The sequence below is a fragment of the Melanotaenia boesemani genome, chromosome 8 (assembly GCF_017639745.1).
Source record: "Melanotaenia boesemani isolate fMelBoe1 chromosome 8, fMelBoe1.pri, whole genome shotgun sequence".
NCBI classification, from domain to species: Eukaryota; Metazoa; Chordata; class Actinopteri; order Atheriniformes; family Melanotaeniidae; genus Melanotaenia; species Melanotaenia boesemani.
Genome location: NC_055689.1, coordinates 21,885,123 through 21,897,364, shown reverse-complemented (window position 1 = coordinate 21,897,364; position 12,242 = coordinate 21,885,123). Strand labels below are relative to the sequence as shown.

Below are 12,242 nucleotides of genomic sequence, written 5' to 3'. Positions count from 1 at the left end.
TTTCATAAAAAGATTATTATATGAAATTATATGAAAGCTTCTTTGGACACTACAACACATGCTAATAGAGACTATCCCACCTTCACTAAATAACTGATCTTATGCTTAGCCTAATAGTTAAAAGTTATATTAATAATGTGAGATTATAACCCTTTAATGCCAGATGTATCATATTTCATACATACAGTTACTGAGACCTTTTGCAAACCCTGTTGTACACAAGCTGATACTTGTCTTTTGCCCCCTGGTGGATACCTTTAGCACTATAATCATTTTGACATCATACAGTAATACAGTAAATACAGTATACAAACATTATTTATTTATTTATTTATTTATATTAAAGGGCCAAATAAAAACTTCAGATTCAAACATTTCTATTTTTTCCTCCATTTTTGGGGGGTCAGGCTTCAAAGGGTTAAAGAACTATCTGATTGTTTCTTCAGGTCAAAAGGAAGCGGATATAAGATACCCTCAACGCCTCATCCTTGTTTTTACCCATGTGAATTCTGCAGCCATGAGTCATGTACCTGTTTTTGTTTTTATGTCAGCACAAAAGATCTCCACATTAATGGAAACACACAACTGCATCTGCACAAACTTTACTCTTGCATAAGCCTTACTTTCACAGGTACACAGCACAACTCCTACAAGCTCAGTACCAGCTGCATACCGGAGTCTGCGTTTTCTCTCACAATATTAATGCACCACCGGTGAGGCTCTCAGCATCAAGTATCTGTAAAAACACAGATGTAACATTACACTGAAGGAGAAGCCAGTTCGCGTGACTACAGATCATCTTCCTTATGTGACAGAAACCACAGCAACAGCTGTGTGTGTCTGTTAATATGTGTGTGTTATGTGAAATCTGTGTTCAATATGACAGTAAATCATTCATAAGTATGCACAGCTTGTTTTTGACAGCTTCAACCCCAAACGTAGCATGAAGTCTCAGACTTTGATGGCTAAAGCAGACTTTTTAATTCAAGCATGGCACTTTACTGGTGAATCTCAGAGACCATTTCACATTCAGCATGTCCTATAAAACCCTGACGTATAAAATAAAGGATTGTGTGGCTTTGTTAATGAGAATAACCCATTTTCATGCACACTTGGGCCTTTGTAACATATCACCCTTTAACCTGCATGAAGTTGTGATGATATTAAGGTTATTTTGCTGCAGTATTTCAGTTTCCATTGATATTTACTGCTTTACATCTCCAATCTAGAAGCTTTAAATAGTTCATTTGAATTAGAGTGCCTCGTTTTAGGGTTTTTGAATTCCTTTTATGAGTCACCCAAGATGAGTAATGAGTTTAAGCAAATATGGTCTGAGGTCATTTCAGACCACTTAATTGGTTCCTATGGTAGCGTACGGTTTACAAAACCAAGAGAAAAACTGAATGTTCTCTCTGAGCTGAGATGGTGTGTATGTGTGAAAGTTAGTTTTCACTGCTCAGTCATTTGGGTATTATGGTTTTGTCCTGTGGCTGTATACTTGGATGACTGTTTATTTTTAAAGATTATGTTTAAGATTTAGATAATGTTTCTTAATCACTAGATTATGCATGCACTGTGCAACTGACATTACCTTGTTTTTTTGGAATTAATTTGTTTATAGTGGCAAAGACAAAGCTAGTGTTAATGTAGAAGTCCATTACACGTTATAAAATGTTAAGTACACAGGCTCAGCCACAGATAAACTGACTCATGTTAACTTTTAGCAGTCTGGAAGTGCTGCATCAACTTGAGAATATTGTGTAAAGTAAGCTCACTGAATAATAATTTGATTAGTCAGATTGGAAGAAAAGTATCTTTTCAATAAAATTTGTAAAAATGCAAAAATTCAAAACATACACTGAGGCAGAAATAAATTACTTTTTAAGTGTCATACCATCTGCATGACTAAAACACACCATTACACCCCGTCAATCCATGTTTACTTTTTTTTTCTGGCAAGTCATTCAAAAAGTATGAAAAATGAGGATTTTAATGCTTTGGACGATTTAGAAAAGAAGCTCAGAACTTAGAAAAAACTCATGAAAGTATGTTTCAACTTCACCAAACCTAAGTTAATTTTGTCGATGATAACCTGCAGTTAAAAGTAATTTAAAGTTTTTTTTGTCACACTTTTAGCAAATCTTGCTCAACAAATGTCTTTGTAAAGAAACTGTAAATTTCAATATATGGATTCATAAGTGAGGATACATGGAACTGCACTATCTGTAAGAAATTAAAAAGTGATGATAAACCAAGTGAATGCTGGGTTAGAGGTGGGATTATGGAATACGTAAGCTACTAGGGTGTATGTAAAAGAGAATAGTCATTGTGCACAAGAAGAAGAAAAGCCGTGATCAAAACCATGCTAGCTAAACTATTGTTCAACGTCTGCATTGGTTTACTCTACACATGAGCTGTAGCAGATATAAACTAGAAATTACACATGACGCAGGAGGAGATTATTCAATGACAAAATAAACAAAACTGTAAATCATACTTGACTGGGTTGTCATGAAGCGTGCAGTTTATTAGTAAATGGCAAAAATACAGAGGAGTTCTTAGACAGTAAAGGCTGAGAAATAACCATTTTCTTTTACTGCATCATTGGTATGAAAACATGTTTTACAGCGTTTAAAATGCAGTTCATGAATAGCTGTTTAGGAAAACTGAGCTCCTTCATGTATTGATGAAGTGGAAATAAAGCCTTCTCCCAATCTGAATAGATAGATGCATGCATTACACAGATAGGCACATTTCTCTGTTATTGTGCTTGGATTCTTTTGAGATAATGGAAGTGGTTGTTCATGTAAACTCAGTTAAATAAAAATCTAAACTTGATAATCAAAAATCTATAGAGCTCAATGCTGGTTGAGGCATGAGAGTAGCAGCTGGCTCTGAGAAGAAACTGAGCCTCACAAACCGTTGTCACCTTACTACCCTGACTCATATATGGAGAAAAAATATCAACAAGTAAAGACTATTTGCTGAAGAAATGAACTGTTATACAGGTGGCATCACAGACAAAATGACTCCTGACAGTGACCTGCTGAGATGCTACCAGCCTTTGGCTATAAAAACATTATTTTTGTGAAGCTGCTCCAGTATATAGAGCTTTATGTGCAAAAAACACAAGAATAAATTCATTCTTCATCATTATAAAAACCAGCAACTTGAAAATAAATTGAATAAAAGTCATTCCTAGTGAATATCATTGTTTATTTTGCACATTGTTGGTAGCATACAGGCACACGAATCCCTTGACATCAGCAATGAACCAGGAGAGCCATACAACTGAAACAGATTTGCTCAGAATGTACTGCTGTGCAGGCAAACAGAAGCTGATTGAACCAGAGTGAACATATCAATAAGTTCAAAGGCATTGTCTGACAGTTAGAAGGGAAAATCCCTAAAACATGCATCTGAAGCTTATCCAGTCAATAGCTTAGAGCACAGAGAAGAAAAATACAGCTCATTGCTCCAAGCCATCTTGAAACAACTTTATTGGACAGCTAGCAGGTTAATAACTTATAATTACAGTGAATGAATAAGTCCTGCTGGCTTAAATAAGAAAGTGATCATGTTTTTCTTTTTCTTTTAATCTCTTTTCACTAAAGGCTGTTTACACATGAGGAAACATTTACAATCTCCAGGTCAGACAGGCTTGTGTGCATGGCCTTGTTAAATAGCATGAAATACAGTAGGCGCACCTCAAAATCCAAAAGCTACTCAAACTGTGTGGTGTTTAACATGTTTTACTTGTGACAGAGACAAGTTTTAAAGCTATGCTGTGTTTGGCACAGTGTCTCCTCAGATCTTAGTCAGTGTACATATTTCTTATCTTAACTAAGAGAAATGTTGTTCCCTGTGGTTTGATTATGTCTACATTAACACTTGTCCTCTCCACTGCTGGCTAAACCTTTACTCTGGATTAAGGCTGGTGCACTGTATATGCAGTACTACAACAAATATGACATGTTTAAAGTTGTGTTTTTTAAAACATTGTTTATAAGTAATATCGCGTTTGGCCTCAGTGCTGTGAGCACTGCAACTGTTCACCAGGGACAATCCAATAAGACTCTGAACATATATTGATGGCATTACTTTGTATCCTGCAGGTCATATCAAACCACGTTTTCTGATAATCACAATTCTCTGGGTATTTAACCTTGCTTATTATTTTAAAAAAGACTGTAAATGTCAACCCCACACAGTAGTACAGAGAGTGAGCTGCCAGCTGTCTTGCTGATCAAGCTTGTCTCTTTTTGTCTGTAAATAGTTCCTATCAGTTTCAGGGCCTTTGTGGAAAACATAAATATAAAAAGTGAGCGTTGCCCATTATTGTAGGCCCGACTATAGCATCCAAAGAATCAAAAGTTTAATGAATGAATGAACGAATGAATGAATGAATGAATGAATTTATTGTCATTGCACAACAATTACCACAGCAATCCACAATAAAAATAGTCAAACACAAAAAACAAGAATATTAGAAATAAGTTATACAGTAAAATATATAATAAGCAATAAGAAGATGCTGTTATTTAAAGGTGGCGTTGCCGCTGACAGCATTTAGAAGTCTCATGGCCTGCGGTATGAAGTTGTCCCTAAACCTGGTGGTACGAGCTTGAATGCTGCAACTCGACTGGACGGACCACAGTTGAATGGTCTGCGTCACTGGTCTGTGACACTTCAGTTTCTGTCTATGGGAAGGCAGCAGCAAAACTGAGGCATGATCAGATTTTCCAAAAGGAGAACGAGGGTATGGCAAGTCAAAAGGGCCATAATTCATCACTCTATTGCCGCGATTATAATAAAAACGGTGTAAAATACGCCATTTTGTGGCTAAAATGGCATTAAAAGCACAGTTTTATGTGGTTAAAATGGCGTAAAATGCGCCGTTTTTTAAAGCTTCAGTAAACGGCAAAAATAGATGTTCTTGGTGGTCGTTAAATTGCACTTTTTGAGGTGTTCAATGAACACGTGTAAAAAGCGCCGTTTTATCGCACCGTTAAAAACTGCATTTTTTTTGTTTGTTTGTTTTTTTTTTGTTTTTTTTTGTTTGTTTGTTTTGTTTTTTGTTTTTGTTTTTTTTGTGTGTGTGTGTGTACAGTACAATGTATAGTACAATGCACGTAAAAAGCGGCGTTTATTATAATTATCCCAGCCCCCTTTTTGATCTGCCACTGAAATTGAACCGGGATCATCCAAAAGTTAAGACTAAAAGCAGACAACACCAGTTCATCACTGATTTCCTTTGCTTTAGAATTGGATGCTTTTGTTCAATGAGCCAGTTGTTGCAAATGCACTGCCAGAATACAGACTCAAATATGGACAGAAATACAGTATTATATCATTTTTAATCATTATTATTAAAGTATATATAGAGTATTTAGCATATCATTGCTGTTGGGCACAAACCTCCTATGTCCAAAATTCGTGATATTTTTTTTCCTCCATAAATCAGTACTATTGGTCACCCTTTATGTCTGTCTGTAGTTTTACAAATATTTAACCAAAGATATATGATGTAAAACACAATACCAAGTTTGATGACATTATGTTCATTATTACAAAAACCATACAGTTTTATTCTTTTCTTGAAAAATAACAGTTTTGGACATAGGAGGTTTGCGCCAAGCAGCTATATGCTACTTAAAGAACAACAGCTTAATGTACAATGAATCAATTAATTATGCGAAATATGCAACATATATTTAGCTGTTTAGTTTATGTAGCGAACTCACACAGTGACAACAAAGGCAGATGTTGGATTCAGTCTATTTGTATGTTGCGTACACTTCCTAATAACGCTCATAGCTCTAATGTGTCTCTGTTTATTAAAAACGATTGAACATATCACACACTAGGCAGGATGCACAGCAAACCTGTCACACAAAACAAGACATCATTGACCGTCTTGTGTTCTTATGACTTGTCACAGACTCTCCCATGCCCAGGTTTCAATATGGTGTCTAATAAAAACTCACACAAAGGAATGCTATGCCAAGCTGATATATCAGAAATCCCACGGCCACTTCAAGTAAAACTCAAAGAACCTATTTCGGTCACTAGATGGCGCTCACATCTCACCTGCAGTTTGCATCCATGTATTGGTGATTGATCCGGCTTAATCGTATCGCATACTGGGCAGGATGCATGCAAAATCACTTACCTTAAAGCTCAACAAATCAACGATAATTGCCTCTAAACAGCTCTCCTCTCTCTTGCAAAACCACTGTGACTGACAAAACGTACTTTTGTGTTGCGCCCAGTCATACCCTTGATATGGGTCGTAACAATTATATTTATAATATGAATAATATAGAATATAAATAAATAAAAAATAAAGGAATGAGTTATAAAATTAAATTAAAAAAATTAAAAACAAACACTCATTCAAAAAAAAGGATTACCTAAATTAAACATTTACCAAAGTATGCCCAAAATGAAATACCTCAGTTAAAGTTACATCTGTTCGTCTTGCCATTTTGATACAGGTCCAGAGTACAGCCCGTAGAAATAATTCTGAGCACCACTTGTTGTTCAGCATGAAACAGACACCTCCTCCCTTGCTCTTTTCTGAATGTATAGTCCGGTCCAGCTGATAAACCGAGAGTCCCTACGGAACAATGGCCTAGTTGGGGATCGAGGGGTCAAGCCAAGTTTCCGTTAAAGCAAAAACGTTACAGATGTTAAACTCCTATTGAAATGCCATCCTGCGCCAAAGTTCATCCAGCTTGTGGTCCAATGACTGAGCCTTTGCCAGAAGATTACTCGATAGAGGAGACCAATTCCCCTGTTTCCTCAGCCGGACCAGGACTCCAGCTTGTGACTATCTTCTCCTCCGCCGTCCAGGTACAACAACAGGTAGGCGCCGCCATGGAAATTCCCCGCTGTAACCTGGTGGCGGTGGTGGTGGCTATAAAAAAGTTTTTTTCACCACCGACCTAATGCATAGTAATTATCATTTTGTATGATAAGGCTTACTTACTTAGCATGTGCACTAGGATGCTATATTTCCATCTGTCATGCTAAGCTGGATCCCATAAAAACCTGTCTCTACTGGATGCCAGACTGAATGCACTTTGCAGATTAAGCACTTTCACATAGAGTGATACTTTAAACCTGATCAAACAAAAACACAAGGCCAATATCTACTGTATTTAGCTGTGTGATTGTTAAAAGGACCTCCAGCACACTGATCAAGACAGAATTTTGTTATCAAACCATAATGACTTGTGGAAATAGTTTATAAACATCATATTTTATAATAAAAAGTTTATACTTCATAAAAGGTGATTTAAAGTCAGTGCTTTGTGCCCATGAGGACTGCAATTTGAAACTCATCTGAAATCTACAGCATGTCTATCTTTTATACAGTTATGAACCTCTCAGTTGTGTTGCTGGAGGATATAAACTAATGAATACTTTAACAAATATAGTGGGCCCCTTCTATAGGGATATGTTATCTCATAACTATTAATATCTCGGGGAAGAGCATATATATTAACTAAAAAAAGGGGGGAAAGTCATGTCCAAGAACATGAATCCATTAATGACATTTTGTGACTTTTTGTAGTGACACTGGTGAGACTAGTATGAGAAAACAAAAGCAATAAACTATGCATAAAGAAATGTTGGCCAGCTTTATAGCATAGGCATACATTGAAAACTAGACATAGGTGAAAGGGTCCATTTTTGGAGAAACTGGGTCATCTTCATGCAAATTACTGTTCTCTGGTGCACTGTAAAAAATATATATATCCACATCTACACTAATGAAAGCATGCCTTTTTACTTTTGTGATACTTTATTGCAAAAGTGTGATACACTTTTGCACTACTCACTGAATATATTATTGTACTGTGCAGCTCATGAAACATAGATAAAGCATCACAAAATACTTTTTTCTTTGCATTTCATATTAGTTTTTATACTCTCCCATTTTTTGTTTGAATAATGTTATCCAGTTTCCAGAGACACAGAACAATCCTCTTATCAAGCAGCATGACCAGAGTCTCACAGAAAACAACAAAGCAAAATCTAATCAGGGCATATGAGATAAAAGTTTATGCCAATTGGAAATAGCTGTCTGTTACAGGTGGATTATCCCTATGTGGTCCAATACTGGATGTGAACAAGACCAGAGAGAAAAAAAAATAATACACTGTCAGCACAATTTAACAGCAATAAACCCTCAACATAATCAAATAGATTTAACATTCATCCTGCAGAATAAAGAAAGGCAGGTTGAGTTAATGTGCTTTAAATAATAATGACAGTCTACATATGATCCTAAACAAACAAATGGAACAACCTCTCCAAGCATTTATATGGCTAATGTTCGACTAATACTTCTGGAAAGCACAAGACTGCTGAGTTTAGAGCAGAAATTATTCTCTGTTCTTCCTTTAACCCATCTCTTGCAGTTCTGTAACAAAGAGCACCATCTAGTGATTTATATATATATATATATATATATATATATATATATATATATATGGCTGTCCATGTCTGCAACAGCAGCTAAGATACACTCATGTGTCCTTCTATCCTGCAAACTGCTAGGATTTGTCAAATAGGATAAGCAAAAATATATTAATACTGCTGGAGGAGAAGTGATTAATCTCATACTTAGACCATATAACTAGTAGGATGAGTTGTTTGTCTTGGAGGTTTATCCTCTGTTTTTGTTTGTTCAGTTTTGTTGTGCCAGTTTTTTTTCTTTATGTGGGTTGCAGAGTGAGTCAGAGTGAATAAGGATTCAGTCATCCATGTAATACACAACAACTACATGTACAAACATGTATTACTTTACAAATGATTGACACGTTTTGTGAATTGCCTTTTATACCTCTTTTTACTTCACTTTCAAACCATTAAAAAAACCCAATTGTAGAAACTATAATTATCCATTTCATGAGACCATGTTAGATACATCATGCAAAGTCTTCCTTACTGCAGTCAGCACACCACCATTTAGAGGACCAGTTTGTTAATTTAGAAATCTTCAGAGTAATTGTATTTGGTACAACAGTATGTTACAAATCAATGCCAAAATGTGCCAGTAAATTTAAAAAGCTTAACATGGAAGAATAAATTTCAAGAATCTTGTTGAGCTGCTTCACTGAGTCAGTTTGGTTGAAATTTGTATAAATTTAGTTTCTCTCTTTATATTTAGTGTCTTTGATTTAGGGATTTAAAAAATATGTATTTATCAACCTTATTCACTACAATAGTTTAGAGTGAAAGTTCTTTTGTTTGTGTTGTTGTAGGGTGCCTGAAGACAATGTTTCCCAACCTATTTTCCAACCCCCTTCATACAACTACCACAAAGGTGTTTTGAAACCATGCTTGGTTTTATGCTTTCATTAGCTAGCTTCTTACCATAAATGATGCACACTGGCTGACTCCTTTCCTTTGATAAAACCAAAGTTAAGGTAATTGCCAACATATGGCCTTTATTTTGTCTCCAATGTGGTATGTCTGTTTTTTGTTTTGTTTTGTTTGGGGGAGGGGGGGTTCAATACACCTCAACTCATCTCCATGTGGACATGGTCTTAATTTAAATCACACTGGCTCTGAACCATCAAAGCCTCGGGGTACCTTTTGGGGGTCCATGGACGTAAGGCTGGGAACCACTGCCTTAACAAATTATTTTGTGGCCACAGCTGATGCTGTTGCTGTCCTTAATTTGATATGTTTTTAACATTTCATTTTTTTTGTCTTTTTGCACTTTTGATAATTACATTCCCAACAACCACTACATATTTTTTAAAATGAAAACATATTTATAATCATATACAAGAAGCAAAGTAAACACTGGGTTGAATTTTATTCATAAAAGTCTTGAAAATAAAGGGCAATAAACCACAAATGAACAGGAGAAACAACTGTGGGAAAGTATTATAAAGTGTTATATTTGGGTTTGGAATATATCATGCACAACTTCATGTACCATCAATGCTGACAAAGTACATTTTCAGCTTTTTAAGCTTTATATTTTACAGATTTCAGAGCTATGTAATGATAGACATCTCTTCTTGCTCTCGATTCTCCGACATTGCGTTTACAACATTTCCCAAGTATCTGTAAAAGGCCTGCCGCACTTCTTCTGGCTCCTCTTCCAGATTGGAGTGAATAAGCAGCAGTCTGCTCAGATTTGATGCTGTATCAAAAAAAGTAAATATGTTAGGTCAGAAAAATAATCCCTCACATAACAGGTTTGGAAGGCCTGAAACGATGTTACCTAAAGACAGCCGTCCATTTTCTACTTCACTGCCAGGTTTGTGGTGAGCTATGAGCAGACACTGTTTGTCCTGCAAACTTTGAGAGGAGATGAACATGGAATGCCACGTCTCAATTTCTTTGAGATGACTTGGAACATCAGGATTAAAAATGATCACCACACCGCTGCAGTCCTTCATGAGTGCAGGCCAGCATGATTCAAATCTGTAGGGAGAGAAAATGTTTCCATTATAACCCATTTTAGAACAATACAAGTGAAGCAAAGAACTAAAACATAATTTTTCTTATAAAAATTGAAGAAGTAATATTTCAGCCTTTTTTTTAATGGAGTAATATTTTTTTAACTTACTTGAAATCACCTGAACAGTCCCAGAGTTCAACCTCACACGTCTTGTCAGCACTCCCCTCAGGCTGCGATTCAAATTCCAGTATCCTGAAGATAGTGTCTTTTGTATGACTATTATTTTTTTAATAAAACTGAGACTAAATATGGTTTGAATAATTTAGATAACAGTTGTCACAATGAAATGTTAAACTAAGCATGTTATTACATTACAAACTGTTCGTACCTGGCTCCTTGAGTAGGTCTGTACTCTCCACCCACATTTTCTGTTGTGTCAGAGAGAAAATTTGCAAGAATGGTTTTTCCACTCTGAAAAACACGTACACAGGTTGCTTTAAAGAAATGCCAATATTTCAATATTTTCCTACATTAGTCTTTTCCACAGTGATTCTGCAAGTACCATTTTAGTTTACTTTGCCATCTTTATTTGACAGATGCAGGAAAGATGAGCTTATGATAAAAGATATATTTGCATTAAAAATTGACTTTAAAGTACTGCAACAATTACATAGAAAAACCAGAATACTGAATGGCATTTACATTAGCCATTAGTTCACACATATAAAGAAATCTAAAGACAGTTGTTTAAAAAAATAAACAATAATAAAAGAAATACTATTAATCTTTAGTACAATTAGTCTGTTTGTTCCTGAGGCTTATACTGACTTGCCCTAACATGATACTAAAGGTTTAGCTAATAAAATATGTTATCTACACATTCCTGTTATGCTAGTATGACTTACTGAGACATTTGAATGCTATGGAGTTATCACTGTTACTCGCCCTCACTGTAATGACTCTAACATGTTGTCATATGATCAAAATGTTCTACATTTGTTACTTTTGAATATGCAATATTTCAAATGCAAAATTTGTTACTCATGATTAAGACAGATTTTCATAGCAAAACATCATAGCAGGACTGGGTGATTAAATTGCTAACCCTAAATAATGTTGCATTTTACAGTTACATGTACTTTTGGAGACTGGATCACAATGCTTAACATTAGTACTAATTTGATATGGTACACCTTTTCACAAAAAAGGGGGAAAACATATACCGTTTATGTTCCTCATTTATCATGACAAGTCTGCATTATGTGATGCTAAAAGTTAATTAAAAATTGTTTATTACTTATTCCTTATTCCCTCAAGCCCCTAAAATTACTTGCCTCCGCAACCTAGTCAAATCACTTTTGTGTTTTGGGAGACATACTCTCACAATTTTTTGCTAAACTTAGGCTTTAGACTTAATAAACATTTCATACATTGCAATATTAGACAAACGTTTACGTACCTCATTAGGTCCAACAAAGAGTATTTTTGTTTTGAACATTTCCACACGAGAAGCCAACCATTAGCTGTTCAGCTAACTTCGACTGAAGAGGCTTAGCGATGCAAAGCTCTGTCACTAATATAAATTACTCTTTATTAAAACAATGTGCTGGATTTGAAGTTTGAGTAAAATCAGACAAAAGACGAAAATTTTGCATCGTACATTGCTATAATCAGAGCACAGTTTACCACCTAGCAGTAAACTTCCTTATCGTTTCTATGGTTTCAGTCAGTTCTTCTACTGTCTTCTGTCCATTGGCTGTTTACAAGCCTAGTCAAATTTAGTCCCGCCTATTTTGGCTATGGCGAGCAAATC

The 12,242-nt window shown here is 35.5% G+C and overlaps 1 protein-coding gene across 1 annotated transcript; it reads right to left on the bottom strand.

The window, feature by feature from the left end:
* Positions 1-9,816: 9,816 nt before the first annotated feature.
* Positions 9,817-12,185, bottom strand: ift22 (intraflagellar transport 22 homolog (Chlamydomonas)). Its single transcript, XM_041992618.1, has 5 exons — positions 11,889-12,185; positions 10,818-10,900; positions 10,598-10,681; positions 10,250-10,452; positions 9,817-10,168 (listed from the first exon to the last, which is right to left on the bottom strand). Exons 1-5 carry the CDS (start codon positions 11,925-11,927, stop codon positions 10,020-10,022), a joined length of 558 nt encoding a protein of 185 aa, XP_041848552.1. The 5' UTR covers positions 11,928-12,185; the 3' UTR covers positions 9,817-10,019.
* Between the last annotated feature and the right edge of the window lie 57 nt (positions 12,186-12,242).